The 17755-nt window shown below is 50.3% G+C and overlaps 1 protein-coding gene and 1 pseudogene across 1 annotated transcript; both read left to right on the forward strand.

The window, feature by feature from the left end:
* Nucleotides 1-942: 942 nt before the first annotated feature.
* On the forward strand, nucleotides 943-1623 carry LOC118584357 (annotated as a pseudogene).
* A 1489-nt stretch (nucleotides 1624-3112) lies between these two features.
* B4galt7 (beta-1,4-galactosyltransferase 7) lies at nucleotides 3113-12219 on the forward strand. The gene is made up of 6 exons (XM_036188545.1): nucleotides 3113-3245; nucleotides 6877-7239; nucleotides 9601-9826; nucleotides 10683-10766; nucleotides 10998-11102; nucleotides 11499-12219. Exons 1-6 carry the CDS (start codon nucleotides 3196-3198, stop codon nucleotides 11652-11654), a joined length of 984 nt encoding a protein of 327 aa, XP_036044438.1. The 5' UTR covers nucleotides 3113-3195; the 3' UTR covers nucleotides 11655-12219.
* The last annotated feature ends 5536 nt before the right edge of the window (nucleotides 12220-17755 follow it).

Consider the following 17755-nt stretch of genomic DNA (forward strand, 5'->3'; position numbering starts at 1 on the left):
AGCTCAGTGGTAGAGCGCTTGCCTAGCAAGCACAAGGCCCTGGGTTCGGTCCTTAGCTCTGGAAAAAGAGAAAAAGAAAAAAAAAATAAAGAAGAAAAACAAAAACAAAGACAATACATGGACTTGCCGGGTGGTGGTGGTGCATGCCTTTTGAAATCAAGGCCTGCCTCATCTACAGAGTGAGTTCCAGGACAGCAAGGACTACACAGAGAAATCCTGTCTTTCAAAACCAGAAATTTAAAAAATTAAAATAAGTAAATAGAAATAAGAGAGAGAGGAACCTCTTCCAGTGGGCACAGGGCTTCACATTCCAGGATTCGTCTCTATCATGTGAACATCATGCTCTCCATCCTTTGCATGTTTTCTTGTAGCAGGCGTATGGTAATGGGTTTGTGAAAACCACTAACCAATTGTAGGGTTGCTGGTGTTTTTATGAGTTTTTGAAAAGAAGACCTGGATGTAAAGCGCACTCTTACCATAATATCAAGGACACTCAATATTAACATGACGTATAATTTTGAATGCTGTAATATAAAATGAGTTAATTTGGGTTTTTATGTGAAGTTTAGTTGAGATACTGAGATCTAACACTAGAAGGACAGGTCACATGGTCATCTGTCATCGGGTCCTACCTAACTGGTCTCCGCAGAAAGTCAGCCCTGCCTTTAAGGTCTGCCACATCAAGAGCTGACTTGCTAACAGGGTGGGTGAGGGTTGTGTTGTGTCAGGGTGTAAGAGCGGAAAGAAAGTTAAAGACAATCAGCTTCTCACCAGTAGTGGAGATCTTGAAGCAGTGTTGAGATTGCAGATTGTGGGTGAAAAGGATTATGCAGGCAAAGCACCTGACAGAGTGCAGTAGGAAAAATGCTCTGGTGGGTGAAGAGCGGGTGTCGTTGTTCAGGGTCTCAGGGTCTAGCGGGCAGAGGAGACTGGTCTAAGCACATGGCGTCTCCGTGGCAGGGTATGACGGCCTCCATGCTCAGATGATCACTCCTAAAGGAGGAACATCTAGAAAAGGTGGTGACCCAGTCTGCTGAGGGCCATCTGGAGATGGGTCCCTTGGGCTCCCTGTGCAGACAGTTCCAAAGGAGGCTGCCACTGAGAGCCATCAGCCTCAACCTCGGGTCTGGCCCCTCCTGGAAATGCCTGGAAACCCCAGAGCCAGAGCAGCAGCATCTTCAGGCCTCAGCTCGCTCAGCCAAAAGCGCCTTGGGTGCTATGTCCCAGAGAATCCAGGAGTCCTGCCAAAGTGGCACCAGGTGGCTGATGGGCACACAGGTGAAAGTGAGGAAAAAACCAGTCCAGAAGGACAGAGGGTCCTCACCACCCAGTCTGAGCCAGAAGAACATGTGGCTGTACAGGCCCAACCGAGATGCTAGAGTTGGGGGACAGCCTCGCCTCTCTGGCTAGATGGGTCTATAAGCCCATTGATGTCAGCGGCTAAGGAGGGAGGCTGCCCTCGAGTCCCTGTTCCTCCTCAGAACCTCTCTGCTCTCCCAGTGAGTCTGACAGTGACCTAGAGCCTGTGGGGGCTGGAATCTCCAGAAGCTGTCACAAAAACTGCACAAAGCCATCAAGGCTGAAGAGAGTGGTGACATGATCGTCTCCCTTATTCGTGAATGAGGACAGCAGGCATCCTACAGGAAACAGGCCCTGTCCAGCCACCCAGCCATCAGGATGTCCATGCCAGCTACCCCGTGAACTTCTGGAGGAGGCACGGGCTCATCAGCATCCCCAAGCCACTGCTAACAAGGACTTGACTAACAAAGGATCCAGAACCCTTCTATTTCATCCATATCTGGGCCCATTGATAACCACTGACCACAGCCCAAGAGTGATTTAGGAAGACCTTGAAGAGGTGATGGGAACTTCCCATGCTCTCCAGGAGGGCTCATACAGCACCCTGTTCTCCAGCCTCACAGAGGCCCATATTAGGAATGTACTTGAAGATGCCAGACAGTTTTGAACCTTGTAACTAGGACCAAGGCACTGCAGGAGTCATCCCATGAAACCACCCCCTTTATTCCCAGTGCAAAGATTCTTGGGGGCCACTTTTACCCCTGATCCTACAGGGCCCCATAGGAAGTGAGGAGATATTTGTACACTGTGCAAGCCTGAGCTCTTGGGGCCTACTTATCAGCTCAGTGTGGTGAACTGGGGTGTGGAGGGAGGGGAACACTGTTCAAGATCAGTTTCTGCTCTTAGTAAATTATTTAGGAAATCTATGTCATTTTATTAGAAAGATGCCAGTGTGTCGATTTCTAGATCACATTGCTTTTTAATAATTAAAAACTCGCTTTTGACAAAAAAAAAAAAAAAGCACAGTAGTAAAGAATTTAGAATAATGACTGCCACAGAATAGGACTTAATAGATATTAGGTATTTATTAGAATGTTAAATTTTGCCTGAAAGAAGAGCAGAGGTCAAGTCCAGTAACTGCCTCTTTCTTTCGTGGGGAGGAGGGGGAGCTGGCAATGGGTAAGGGAGTGGATAAATGCACACAAAAACTGAGCAGATAGGGAGCTTGGTCTCCTAGTCAGTGCTTTGGTTCTTTTTAAATACTAGACGACAGCATTTATATAGTGGTGACTGTGCCAAGCATTGCACCAAGTCAGTTTACAGTTTCTACAATGACCATACAGAATGGGAACAATTTATATACCCAAGTGGTGAAACAGAAAAGTTGACTTGCCTCAGAACATACTTGAATTGTCGGAGCAGGGTTTGAATCGCAATCAGTGTTCAGAGCTCAGCTCCTCTTATTTGGTGAGTATACCGAACCCAGCCCTGAATCCTGAACTGGCTATTGTGCTCCAAGTTTACATGCTTTTTCTGCTGGGCTGACAGAATGCTACAATGCTGCCAGCCTTCACTGGGGAAAATGAGGAAGATGAACCTTATCCCAGAAGTGCTGTTCTGGAGTGCACGTCTAGCCCCAGCTATGCTCAGCAGGTTTGGGGGCCTTTGACCTAGGTGAGGGGAAGGAGCTGCCTTTTTTTTGTGTGACATCCAGCGGATACCCCTGGCGAGTTTCTCCGGGCAGAACCTTCCAGCGGCGGCGCTGGGGTGCAGCCGGCCCGGCGGGAGGGACGGACCCGGCGGACCGGGGGGCGGGGCGGAGGCGGAGACGCCGCGTAGGCCGGGCAGGCCTGGCGGCTGTGCTCGGAGCTCCATGTCCAGCTGTGTCTCCCCACGATGTTGCCCTCCCGGAGGAAAGCGGCGCAGCTGCCCTGGGAGGACGGCAGGTGAGCGGCGGCGACCAGCCGGAGCCGCGTCCTCTCGGGTGCCATTATTTTCCTTAACGCCGGCAGAATCTAGGAGCCTGACGCCGCCGCCTAAGGGTCTGCGGTTTTGGGGGAGGGAGTCATTGACATTGGCTGCATGGCTCTTTTTTTCTACCAGCTTCCATTACGCATAAGTCTCTCTCGGACCCTGTGTCCGGGTCCAGTCTCTGTGTCTTCTCTGCATTGGTCTCTCTTTGTGTTTGTTCTTCTATTTAGTCCCGTTCTTCCATGTCTTTTTCCTTCACTGGTTCATCTCTTTTCCTGCAGGACACTGATTCCGTTCGCTTTTTACAGAGGATCTCTCTATGTTGTGGCACTGAGGGTCTGTATGTCTTTTCTGTCTGCCCCATCACATCCATGTGACTTCAGACCCTACCCCTTTCTTTCATACTTCTTCATACTTTGCGGTTGGCCCGGAAGATCACACCAGACAGAAGCTTCCTATGTTCTCTGCCTGGTTGGTTAGCCATTCATTGCCTGGCTTATACTAGACACACCCATGAGTCCGTTTCCTGTGCTGTTGTACTTGCATGGGTCCAGCCTCGAGTGTTAGGTGTGAGTCTGGCCCGACCTGAGTTTAAGATATTTCTCACTGAAGCAGAATTGGGGAGGTGATTTCCCTGCCTAGATTTATAGGGACAATATACTTCAGACTTGAAATATGCTCCCCTCTCCCATCCTTCTTCCCCAAAACACACCTTAGTGGATCTTAATGAATGACATGTTTAGTAAGACTCGAGTTTAGTGGGCACAATTAAAAAAATTTTTTTTTAAATTTGGTGTTAATATGTAACAGTAATATAATAGAAACATGGTGAATGGTGGCCAGAAACAGACCAGTTAATTTTTCTGACCTCAGTTTTCCATTTCTGAAATGAGGAATCATATTATCTACCTGGAAGGGTTCTTTGAGGATTAATGAAGATGATATTTGGAGGAAGTAGAGGAGAATTTCCATCTTCTGATCCGTTTCTTTTATTGTGTTCTCAGAAAAGATTGATGTCCATTCTGTGCTTTTGATACAGTGGCAAAGATCCATGCAGCAAATATAAAGTACTGTAGTAACTGTGTACTAGCTATAGAACAGTCGTGCTTGGGTTTGAAGCACCTCTAATTAGCCCTAGGTGTTGACTGATAAAAGGAAACCAACCATTTTTTTAAAATGCCCCTAATAACATGGGTGTGGGAACTCCCGGAACTGCAGTTCTGGAGACTGCCACCAGGTGGCATCAACAATATCTGTTCTCAATGTCCATTATCATCAGCTTTATTGATAGAATTGGGACCCTCAGTGGTTTTGGCCTTTAGAGCAAAGAATGGGAGTGCCCTTGGGCACTACAATCCTCGAAGAAAGGGCAAGTTGAAGAAACATCATAAGAAAGTGCATGGATATTCAATCCATGCCATACTCTTGGATAATGGTCATTGCTTATTCCCCACAAAGGAGGTCTATTACCCATTGTTCATCGCCTAAGTCTCCACCCCGCTCCCAGAAAGAGCCCAGAGTGCAAGAAAGAATCTGTAAAGGTTCCAGGCTTGTCAGACCATTTGCAGGTCTGGGCTCTACTGCTCCACAGTGGAAACCATCACCACGAGATGATGGGGGGTAAGTCAGAAAGCCAGTGAGGGCGGTCCTACTGGGCCACCTAGCAGCTGCATGTGGGAGCTGGGCCTGGCTTCAGGGCTGCTGGCTTCCAGATTTGCAGTGGCTTTTGAAAGGTAGGCTTGGATGTGGCTCCAGCGTACGACGTAAAGCATGCTTGGACTGCTTTTACCTTTCCCGTACTCATTTGGCAAGCTCTCTGCTGTCTGACTGGGCCTGAGGCCACAGAAAAGAACAATACATGTTCTGAAAGTAGGGTCCTGCAGCTCAACACACAGGCGATGCAAAGAGGGAAGTGCCAGGTACCCTGGGAACACAAAGCAGGGAACTTGGTGGGGGCAGTGATGGCCGTGACATGGACCTTTGGCCTTGAAAGATTGGTAGAAAACTGCTAAGCAGTTAAAATAAGGAGGTGTCAAGTAGGAGAACGTGGGGTGAGGGCTGGAGCAGGAAGGAATATGGCAAGTGGAAAAGGCCTCCTGTTACTCACGATGAGAGTGAATGCTTGTTAGAAAGTGGAGATCTGACAACACCACAGCACCTTGTCAGAGGATTCTGACTGCCAGACCAAGGGCTTTGGCTTTGGTCTTGTAAGCCAAGACAGAGCAGCCGTAAGATCGAAATTGAAGAGCAGGGCAAGGACCAGTAGTCAAGACTATCACAAGAGAACTTAGGAGGTAGCATCTACAAGACCTGATAACCGGCCAGGAGGCGGTGGCACACACCCTTAATCCCAGCACTCGGGAGGCAGAAGCAGGAAGATCTCTGAGAGTTTGAGGCCAGCCTGGTCTGCAGAGCAAGTTCTAGGACAGCCAGGGCTACACAGAGAAACTGTGTCTCAGAAAAACCAATTCCTGGGGTTGGGGATTTAGCTCAGTGGTAGAGCGCTTCCCTAGCAAGCGCAAGGCCCTGGGTTTGGTCCTCAGCTCAAAAACAAAAACAAAAACAAACAAACAAACAAAAATAATTCCTGACTCTTAGAGGCTATAAAGTAGATTTCTTTACTGATCGCTTGGGCAGGGAGGCAGGAGTGATTGTAGAGGAAGCTTCCTTTTTAGGTTTCTCAGATCCTTTCCTGGTATCAGGAACTTTGAGAGGAGGGCAAAAGTGAAGTTCACTGTTTCTTTTTTGCTTCTTTGTTTCATCTGTTTTTGAGACAATGTCACCATATAACCCAGTTTGACCTTGAACTGGAAATCCATCCACCATGGGCACCATGCAGGGCTTCCCACACATTCTTTTGTTATTGTTAACTGAAGGGCAGTCTCCCTGATCCCCCCAGTGTCTGAGATAGCCAGCTGCTTGTTCAGTTTCTTCCATGTAGGATTCAGATGCTGAGCCCAACCCTGTCCCTTCACTTTCCTTTAGCTCCTGTCTTACGGGCTACCCAGTGATCTGCACTCTCCCTCTGGACCTCACATTGGGCAGTTTTGAGCTTCTTTGAGCTTCCTAGACTAGATACTGGCCATTTTGCCTGGGGTTTATGTCAGCACACACCCCTTTTTGGGGAGCGTTCTGGGCACCCTAACAGCACGACAAAATAACATTTCTGCTGGGTGAATTTTCTGGGGAGTGAGTTTGGAGTTTGGAAATCAGTGGCTTGTATCTTTCTAAACTGGAACCCCCACCTTTGGCTAAGGACTTCAAGACACCGTCCTGGGGAGAAATAAATAGGACACAATGAGCCTCTCTTTTCCCTGAGTACTCTTACCAGGAGCCCCTCAGAGTGTGAGAAATCGCTGAAGAACTGGGGGCAGCCCTGTCAGCTGTGAGTGGTCCGAGAGTGTCCCGGGTGTAGCACAGGCTGGGCCTAGAGGTGAATGGGCTGATCATGTATGGTAGTAGCATGAGCAACATTAACATTTCTTCTGAACTAATCCCTACGTATTTAGAGGTGGCCAGTAGTCATCTGGGCCTAGAGGACGAGGCCAGAGAAAGGGCCTTGATCTCAGCGGCCCTATCCTCCTGACCTCCCTGCTGTTATCTCAGGGCCAGGTTGCTTCCTGGAGGCCTCCGCCGGAAGTGCTCCGTCTTCCGCCTCTTCATCGGCTTCCTCTTGCTGGTCCTCTTCTCCCTGCTCTGGCTGCAGCTCAGCTGCTCTGGAGAAATGGCCCAGGTGACCAGGGGACAAGGGCAGGAGACCGCGGGCCCGCCTCGGGCTTGCCCTCCAGAGCCGCCCCCTGAGCACTGGGAAGAAGATGCATCATGGGGACCTCACCGCTTGGCAGTGCTGGTGCCCTTTCGAGAACGCTTTGAGGAGCTCCTGGTCTTTGTGCCCCACATGCACAGCTTCCTAAGCAGGAAAAAGATCCCGCACCACATCTACGTGCTCAACCAGGCTGATCATTTCAGGTGAGGACCTCCTGAGCCAGCAGCACAGTGCCAGTGTCTCTCCTTGCCCGTGGCTTTTAGCGCTTGCAGCTCAGTGGGCTTGGGCCTGAGGGGGCGGGCCAGATGGTGGGAGGGCTGGGCCCCTCCCACTGGATATAGTGGGAGCCTTTGGAGTGGGCCTGGATCTAATGTCTACTCTAGAAAGATCACTGTATGTGGAATACAATGTATACGGACATGAGAAGAAGCAGTGGTACACGGTCACTGGAGGGGCACTTCCCTCCCCCCTGCCATCTCCACTCAGCTCCCTGGGACTGTCTCCCACTGTGACCCTGGATTCCTCCCCTCTCTGCTACTCAAGGTCAGTGCTGAGGCCCTGGGGCCTCTTCGGCATAGTGTGCTTTTCCTCATCTGGGGATTCACGTCAGCACGCACGTAGATGCACAGAGACAACGCTCCTCAAAAGGAAAGGAGTGGGGAGGCGAGGAGCTGCCACCAAGCCTGGTGAATCCACAAGGGGAAGTCTGACTCTCACGAGCTATCCTTTGACCTCACCGTTCTGTGACTTCCATACACACTCAGTGTTTTAAAAGGAGGGAGCCAGGAAAGGCAGCACACTCCTTTAATCCTGGCATGGGGGAGTCAGAAGCTGGTGGGTCTCTGGGAGTTTAAAGCCAGCTACATATCAAGCATATCAAGTTCCAGGACAGCCAGGGCTACATAATGAGACCATGTCTTTAAGGAAAAAAAAAAGGTGTGAGAGAGAAACAGAAGATAAAAGAAAAAGAAGGGGAGAGACTGATACCGCCCAGTGCTACCCCCACGTCTTTAGTCCTTCCTTCAAGGCTTTCTCCCTCCCCCCCCCCCCCTCCTCTCATGACAGGATTTGACTGTAGCCCTGGCTGTCCTGGAAAACTTGCTCTGTAGACCATTCTGGCTTCAAACTCAGAGATCCACCTCGGAGTGCTGGGATTATCTTCAAGACTCTTTCAACAGACATCTCTTATAATTGGCAACAGCCCTCACTGAGGACATGGGTGACTCCCATAATCCCAGGCTCTCATCCTCCCACATGAGTGGCTTCTCTTAAGCAGATCTTTTTCCTTCTGATGCCTCTGCTTGACTTCCGGTTTTCCCTTCTCAGTGGCCAGCCCCACTCATCTCATTTCCCGTCTCCGTGTTGTTGTTCTCAGCACTCCCTCTCCTCAGTTGCAGTCTCCCCGTGGACAATCCCATCCCATCTCATCTCCTGGTGTTAAATGACTGGGAACTCCCTAGTCTGAGCTCCAGGTCTGCATATTCAGCCTCCCTCCTGATGCCTACATCGTGGTCCCAACGGGATCCTAGCTGAGTTTATGATTGCTGCTTGCAGTTAGAGTTTTCCTGCCTGGCCCACAGTCAGGACAAATCTCTCTCACCCGCCGGGCCCACAGTCACTCAGACCCAACCAAGTAAACACACGGAAACTTATATTGTTTACCAACTGTATGGCCGTGGCAGGCTTCTTGTTATCTACTTCTTCCATCTTAAATTAACCCATTTCTGTTAGTCTATACTTTGCCACATGGCTTGTGGCTTACCGGTGTCTTTACCATGCTTCTCATGGCAGCGGCTGGCAATGTCTTTCCCCCAGCCTTCCACTTCCCAGAATTCTCTCCTCTCTTGTCCCGCCTATACTTCCTGCCTGGCCACTGGCCAATCCGAATTTTATTTACACAGAGCGATATCCACAGCAACTGCTCCCCCAGACTTGCTTTCTCCCCCTTCTTCCTCATTTCAGGAAGAGGAAGCTACATAGTTCTAGTTATCCAAGCCAAAGAAGCTCTCTGTTCCTCAAGCATCCACATCATCGGCAAATCACATCTGGAGTCCATCCAGTCCTCACTGTCCCTTCTGCTGCCCACCACCACCTCTTGCCTCTCAGAGTCCCCCCTCCCTAGTCTCTTCTCAGTGTCCTCCTGGTGTCTGTTCTTGGTGGCCTTGGCAGTTACTCTCCTCTGTGTGGGGCCCTGTCTCCAGCTTCCATATGATCAGGCCTCCATGTTCCAGCTAGAAGTGCCGCCCTGGCTGTCCCGACAGCCCTGTGTGGGAGAATAGCTGCCCACCTCCCCCGCCAGTTCCCTTCTGCCCTGTTTGACTTGCTCCTTCCCATTGGAAGGTCCTTGAGAGCAGGGATTTGGTTCTCGATGCTCTTTCTTCAAGAGTGGTTTTGAATAGTGTGGCATGTAGTAAGTGCTCCATAAACACTTGTGCAGCAAGCAGAGGGGACAGTGATGTCAGTGTTTGGTGGTGACATGGAAGAAATCCTCCTGCACAGCTAGGGCTACAGCTAGGTTGGTGAAAGGCTCGCTTCCTCTCCCTGGCATCATTTTCCTCTCGCAGGTTCAATCGGGCAGCACTCATCAATGTGGGCTTCCTGGAGAGCAGCAACAGCACAGACTACATTGCCATGCATGACGTGGATCTGCTCCCCCTCAATGAGGAGCTGGACTATGGCTTCCCAGAGGCTGGGCCCTTCCATGTGGCCTCCCCAGAGCTCCACCCTCTCTACCACTACAAGACCTATGTGGGCGGCATTCTGCTGCTCTCCAAGCAGCACTACCAGCTGGTGAGGTCCAGCCCTACCTGCTCTCCTCACTTAACGGCTGGGGATCTTTCCCACCATGGGCCTAGGCAGTTGTGGGGGGAGTGCAGCCTTCCTGGGGCCCAGCAGATGGAGTCTTACCTGAGCTTGACAGGGGACTCAGCAGCAGCCGGAGACATAAGACAGGACCAGGAATGAGCACATTAGCCAGGGAGAGCTCTGCTGTGACCATAGAAGCTCCCGTGCCAGCTGGCCACAGAGAGCTTCTCCCTCAGCATTGTCACCAGGCCCTCCCTCCTCCCGTGAGAAGGCTGCACAGCTGGCCCTTAAGACATGGCCTGGCTGGCGACAGATGGAGCCCCTCCCTGCCCAGAGTCTAGACAGGATCCCAGACTAAAGCTCACCTGCTCTTGATGGGACCCAGGGACACAGGGGTGAGAAGATTGGAGTGACTGTTCTCTGTCCTCCATGGCTGTAGACCCTGAGCAAATGCTCATCAGGGTTGTCCCTCAAACGCAGGCAAAGACCTGGGCACAGCCTGTCGGGAGAGCGGGTATGAGGGAAGGTAAAAGCCATGGAGGCTGGCAGTTTTGCCCCCCCGAAGGGAGCCAATACTCGAGACACTTACCACATACAAGTTCAAGGCCCCGTTAGAAGTGGGGAGGGCCTAAGATGTGCTGACCCTTTCCTTCCACCCCCACATCGCCACTGCAGAGAGAAGGGACCTGCCAGCACACTGTATCACTCAGAGCAGTCAGGGCAGGAAGAAGACAGGGGAGCCTGGCTGGCTGGGCCCAGGCTCGGCCCTCCTGAGCAGTAAGAGACTAAAGTGCACCCTGGGAGGAGGGCGTGTGACAGACACTGCCTGTCTTTGTGTCAGTGCAACGGGATGTCCAACCGCTTCTGGGGCTGGGGCCGCGAGGACGACGAGTTCTACCGGCGCATCAAGGGAGCTGGCCTCCAGGTAAGGCTGTCCCCAGCGTCCTACCTGCCGCGTCTTAGGGCTTGCGCTTGGTCTCCCTGCTTCTCATCCCTGCGTCCACCCTGACTTGCAGAGCTCTCTGTAGAGTCTCCTCCTGTCTTGCAGGATGGCAGAGCCCCCGCCATGGCAGCCAGTGGAACCCCAGAGGAGTTAGTGGTAAGGGCCAAGATGACCAGAGAGGCAGCCTGACCCCCCCTTCCTTTGTTTTCCCAGCTTTTCCGCCCCTCAGGAATCACAACTGGGTACCAGACATTTCGCCACTTGCATGACCCAGCCTGGCGGAAGAGGGACCAGAAACGCATTGCAGCTCAAAAACAGGTGCTGGCTAGTTTACGCAGTGGTGAGGGATAGGTCGGAACCAATAGGCCTTACCATTTCACCAAGTTCTCCTTTGGCCCAAATGGTGCCATCCTCTCATTGTTGGGTGGGGTCAGCTGATGGGCATTCTCCATGGGTGCCTTGCCCTGCTTGGTGGCTGCTGTGTGTGTCTGGGCACTGTGGATCAGCCCAGACCTGACCCATGGGGGCTGGGGTGGGAAGGCCTAACTGAAGGTGCCAGAATCCCTTTCTTGGAGGTGTATTTGTCCCACAGAAAAGTGGATTTTCCTTACTGACGGGTGCAGGCTTGGCAAGAGGACAGCTTTGGGCTCTCCTCTTTCAATGGAGATGGCACCATGAAGTATGAGTTCATGTTCTTTCCTTCTCTCTTCCCAGGAACAATTCAAGGTGGACCGGGAGGGAGGCCTGAATACTGTGAGGTACCGGGTGGATTCCCGCACAGCACTGTCTGTAGGAGGGGCCCCCTGCACTGTTCTCAATATCATGCTGGACTGTGACAAGGCAGCCACCCCATGGTGCATATTTGGCTGAGTTGGCTGAACAGTATGGAAGCCTGTTATTCCAGACCTCAGTGCTGCTCAAGCTCAGGAAACCTCAGGCCTGAGGCCCAGCTCAGGAGGACGCAGAGCGGTCTGAAGGAATAGCCAGCCAGATCTGGATCTGCGGCAACCTGGCCCCAGCCAGGTTCAAGACAGGACACAGACAGTTCCTGGGATGCTTCTGGACAATTGCAAGAGAGAGGCTGGAGGTGGGCTCTTGACTGGGATTCTCCACCCTGCCTTCCTGCTTACCCTGCTCTGCCTGCCCGCCCACGCTGAGGCCCGAGGCAAAGGAAAGATGGGCTTGGACATCCTCTGCAGCCTTCTGCTCCTTTGGAAGACAGCCTCCTGCAAAGATGTAGTCAGAAGCCCCCATGGCCAGTGCGTATGGCAGTTGCTACTAGGAGACTTAGAGCTTTGGAAGGCTGAACATGGGCCCCAAGGGAGCGAAGGACCAGCTAATACTAGCTGTAGCTGGTTGTCACCATGGAGGACTGGTGTGGGGGTGGGGTGCTTGGGTCTCACTTTTCAAAAGAAACTAGAATCCTGGATCCTTATGCAGAACTTTCTGATTTTTAAATGGTAACAGCTAACTAAAACTGTAATAAGCTATGGAGGCCAAACAAAGTGTTGTGGACCACTGGTTTGCCACCTTTGGGTGCCGAAGATGACGATTCTCAGGTGCACACTGGCAGGGAGTTGGATGGGATAGGGCTGAAGGTGGCAGGTGCAGGTGGAGGAAAAGCGGAAGGTTCCTACACTTCCGGCCTCCTGGGCTCACGAGCTCCCTCGTCCCCTGGGAGGCTCCAGCCACTTCTGGCTTTGTCTGGTTGTGCTGTCTCTGAGGTGCCGCTCCATCCTGCCGCCCTGGGAAGTAAGGTAACTGAAGAAACAGAAGCACAGGACCTGACGGGTTGGGATAGGCTGTGTGGGCAGGACAGCTGGGAGGGGAAGAACCTGAGGAGAAACTGCGGAGTCCCTGGAATCTTCTCATGGCTGGAGGGGAGGTGTCCAGCTGCAGTGAAGGTTGTCTGCTTAAGTAGAGCGAGGGATTGGGGAGTGATGTGGGAGGAAGCCTCAGGTTAACCCCACCAGGAGAGAATGAGACCACTACCGTAAGTTCTGAGCCAAATTTGAGGCAAGCGTTGCTAAATATTGGCCAGGAAAGTGGACACTGGCCAGGTCCATACCCAGGATTCGCAGAGTATGGCACAGAATGAGAGTTTTTGCTTGTAAAGCCAAACTCCCCAAGGCTATGTACTCCCACCTTAGTCCACCCAGGGGCAAGCATACATCTCCATGTACCTCCTGCCTCCCTGTGATCAAGCTCATCCTGTGCAGCTGGGACAACCAGCCTTGTTTGCTGAAGTGATAATGTGTGATTTGCTATCTTACATGAACAATATTCCAAGAAGTTATCTGTCCTTGGGCAAGTGGGGCTTACAGCTCAGAGACATTTCTGTTTTATAGCTCTCTTAAGCACAGTAGTTTAGACTTAAAACATAATGTTAGCTCTCACACCTAGCACCACAAGAGCAGGAAATGAGTAGTTCCACAATGCAGTCCTCTAGCAAGGTTTGCCTCACACTGGGAGCAGGAGCTGGAAGGGCGTTTGGTGTAGTTAGGGTGGTTGGTTTAGCACTGGGACACCCAAAGTGTGTAGAAGGAAGGGGCTGCATTCCAGAGTTGAGAGAGTGGAGTCCACAGCTTTGGTTCCAAAGACTCAGGATGATCTCAGGTCCGCTGTGTGCAGCTGGGAGGACTGTGTTGTGTGCAGCCTGAGTTTAAGTTGAGCAGTGTAGGCTGAGACTGGGTGAAGCTTCAGGTTCCAAAGTCTAACTTAGGGCCCTTATGATTTGAAATTGAGCTGCCCAGGAACTGAGCCTCACCACAGCAGTGAGAGGCGAGCCTGCCTGGCTTACAGTGTCTGTGGAGGTGGGGGAGGTGCTGCCTATGAGCTCTTCTCATCCTGGGTTTACATGTAACGTGGGCAATTACTCATGCCTCTTGGGAATGTGACAGCAAAGCCCCCAGCTCTGCATTTGCCTGGCACGTAGAAGAAATTGAAAAGGTGAGGATCCTATATACCTGTACTGGGGATGGAACCAGCAGAAGAAAGGCCAAGAAGAAGCTCTCTGCTCCCTACTCCCTGTGGCTGCTGTCATCACCAGTGTGTCACATCATCATCACTGTGCTGGTGGGCACCCCTGGCAGGAACTGGTGCACCCCATGTCTGCAGCCTCCTGTTCTTGCTCCTGATTCTTTCCCATTCCTGGGGAATGGAAGTGTTGGATCCTGGTGGGACAGGAGTGAAGCAGATGACAGTCTGCCTCTATGTTTTCTTTGCCTGCTTTGTGCACTGGCTCCAGCTAACATTCTTACTTTTCTACTGGGAGTGTGGATCAAATGTGCCAGGACATAAGCATACCACGCCAGTGTGAGTAATGCCCACCATTCAGAGAGACTCACCACTTTTCTACCTGTGTTAGGGTTCTCTAGGGGAACAGAACTGATAGGATGAATCTATATGTATATTAGACAGGGATTTACTAGTTGCTTACAGGCTGTGGTCCAGCTAGTCCGACAATGGCGTCTCCTAAGAATCTAATAGTTGTTCAGTACACAAAGCTGGGTATCTTAGCTGGTCTTCAGTCTATGCTAGAATTCCAAAGAAGTAGGTTCTAATATCAGGGAAGGAATGCATGCCTCCATAGCAGGATAGATGAATTTTCCAGCAAGAGTGAGGGCAAGCAGGCAAAAGCAAAGCATCCTTCTTCCATGTCCTTTTATGTAGGCTGTCTTCCTGCTTCAAATAATCTGATTAAGACAAACCTTCACAGGAGTGTCTCAGATCTCCAGCCCTTTACATAAAGCGCACCTCGCCAAGTGCCTTCTGTTCTCTCATAGGTGAAGAGAGCCAACCCCCTGCCTGGTGGGTGAAATGTCAGTAAGGAGCTGGTTCTTTTTATACTAATGCCAGGAAGCAAAATGGAAGTTGCAGTAACAGGCGCTTGTTGCCAGAAACTTGCCCCTTTTTCAGGGGGAGGGGATTCGAGATAGAGTTTCTCTGGGTAACAGCCCTGGCTACTCTAGAACTTGCTCTGTAGACCAGGCTGGCCTCGAACTCAGAGATCCAGATCCACCTGAGTGCTGGAATTAGAGGCATGTGCCAACACCACCCAGCGATATCTCTCTCTCTCTCTCTCTCTCTCTCTCTCTCTTCCTCCTCCCTCCCTCCCTCCCTCTCCCTCTCCCTCTCCTTCTCTCTCCCCCTTCCTCCCTTCCCCCCCACCCCGTGGTAGATTATACTGTCTCAATATGATAAGAAATTTAAAAAAAAAAACAAAAAACCCAAAGGTCAAAACAGAGCATACTGTTTACCTAAATTGTCTGGCTATCTAAAAGACCTTTTATTTGGTGGAACATCTTGTCACATCGACATGCAAGGAAGTCGTCCAATGTCAGAATGACCAAGGAACCTAACTGGCTCCTACCACCCAAAGATGGAACAATTTAAACAGAAAAACAAATAATTGCTGGGCAGTGGTGGCACACTCCTTTAATCCCAGTATTCAAGAAGCAGAGGCAGGTGGATATCTGTGAGTTCTAGGACAGCCTGGTCTACAGAGCGAGATCCAGGACAGCCAGGGCTGTTACACAGAGAAACAAACCCTGTCTCGAAAAACCAAGAAGAAGGAAGAGGAAGAGTGAGAAAGAGGCAGGAGGGGAGGGGAGGGAAGGAGAGGGGAGGGGAGGGGAGAGGGGAGGAGAGGGAAGGGGGGAAAATAGACTGGGAGAATCTGTGTCTGGGATTACAACCCTGGCCAAACACAGGTGGCTGGGCTGCAGAGATTGTTGTCAAATGCCCTTTAAACCCAGGAACAGGAAAAAAGAAGCAAGCATATCTCTATGAGTTGCTGCTAGTGTGATCCAGTTAGTGAATTCTAGGCCAGTGGGGGCTGTATACTGTTTCAAAGATCAGCGACAGTGGGTCTGGAAAGGTGACCCAGCTGTTGAGTACAGCCCTTTCTGAGTACCCAAATTCTAGTCCTAGAATCCACATGTTATCTAACTGTAACTCCATTTCCACAGGACCTAATGCCCTCTTCTGGCCACTGTGGGCAATGCATGTACATAGTTCATAGACATGCAGGCCAAACACCCATACACAAAAATAATAAGTAATTTTTTAAAAAATCAGCAATAGCAAAAGAAACAAAAGAATCTGATAGATGATAAATCTGCAAGTTGTAACATCTTGGCTGTTTTTTAAAACTATAACTGTGCATATCATTGTGAGTTTTACTTGTATCATTGTATCATTTACTTGGAACCAAGTTGGCACAAACATTCATGAATAAACTACAGCAAGCTAAGAGTATTTCTAGAGGACATCCAGAAAATGCAAGCATGTGATATGAATTGGTTTTACCTGAGCTGACTGTCATTTACAGCCCTGGTGAACAGGGGCCGACTGTACATGGGCACAGCAGATCTCTGGGAGGCAGTGGAAGAGTTTTAAAGTTGGACTGTTTGGTGCAGACCTGGTACCTCCTTTGTGAAGCAGCAGCTGAGGAGACTCCCCCATGCTCACCAAGCCCAATGAGAAACCGAGGAAGGAGTCAAGTCATTAATTTGAAGGTAGTGGGGCAGTATGGCTCTGTCATACAGTTTAAGAGTAGAGGCATTTAGTAGACTAATGAAAGCCCATTAGGAACAACAATGTTTGTCAGTGAGGCCGGTCAGATTCCCATTTGATGGGCAACCAATCAATGAAAAGCACTCACCCACACAGTTGGAAGTGGAGGCACAAGATACAATGGACTTGTTCCATCAGCAGACTGGAGGTGCATGCTAAAATGAAGCTTGCTACTTTTCTCCAGAATTTTGTTCTATACCAATAGATGATCAGGTAGAAATCTGTAACTTACATGGCACGGTAATGCATGCCTTTAATTTCAGCATGGGGGAGGAAAAGGCATGTGGATCTCTGTGGTTTTGAGGTCGGTTTGGTCTACACAGTGAGTTGTTGACAGCCAGAACTACATAGTGAGACCTGTCCCACAAAAACAGAAACAAAACAAAAGCTGCTGTTCAGCCCATTCCATCCAGGCTACTACTGCAGAGTTTTCTAGACTCTTACACTTTCCGTTTCCTAGTCCTTTACTTGAGAGAGTGACTGATGTGTGTGTAGAAGTATATTATGCTAAACAAACAAACAAAGCTGGCCGTGGTGATGCACGCCTTTAATCCCAGCACTGGGGAGGCAGAGGCAGGTGAATCTCTTTGAGTTTGAGGCCAGCCTGGTCTACAAAGTGAGTTCCAGAACAGGCTCCAAAACTACACAGAGAAACCTTGTCTCCAAAAACAAAACAAAACAAAAAGCATTTAATTGGGGCTTGCTTATAGTTTCAGAGGGTTAGTCCATTATGATTATGGTAGGAAGCATGGAGGGGAGCAGTAGCTGAGAGATACAAAGCAAAGAGAAAGAGAGACTGGGCCTGGCATGGGCTTTTGAAGCCCACCCCTTCATGATACACTTCTTTCCAAGACCATATCTTCTCCAACAAGACCACACCTGAAAGGATGGTATGGATCAGGACTCCCAAGACCAAGTTCTCAGCACAAAGGATATTTGTGCAAGAGGGAGAAAGGTCAGGGAATAAGAGACACAGACAGGAGACAGAGGATACGGGAGAATGGGGAAGGGAGAGAGGGGTAGGGGTATTTGTCTAGCGGGGGATGACAACGGACTACTGGATAGAGAGGAAACAGACATGGCCTTAGGAAAATGGCAGTTTATAAAGATAAAAGGGGAAACACTCATTAGGATGAATTGTTTAATTTTAATTGGGCATGGTGAGCCAAAGGTGATTTTTGATGCTGAACTTCAATATTTTGTTTGTTTGTTTGTTTGTTTTTGTTTTTCGAGACAGGGTTTCTTTGTAGCTTTGGAACCTGTCCTGGACCAGCTCTGTAGACCAGGCTGGGCTCGAACTCACAGAGATCCGCCTGGCTCTGCCTCCCAAGTGCTGGGATTACAGGCATGTGCCACCACCACCTGGCTTGAACTTTGATAGCAGTACCTTGGTA

Source organism: Onychomys torridus, chromosome 5 (genome assembly GCF_903995425.1).
Source record: "Onychomys torridus chromosome 5, mOncTor1.1, whole genome shotgun sequence".
Lineage (NCBI taxonomy): Eukaryota > Metazoa > Chordata > Mammalia > Rodentia > Cricetidae > Onychomys > Onychomys torridus.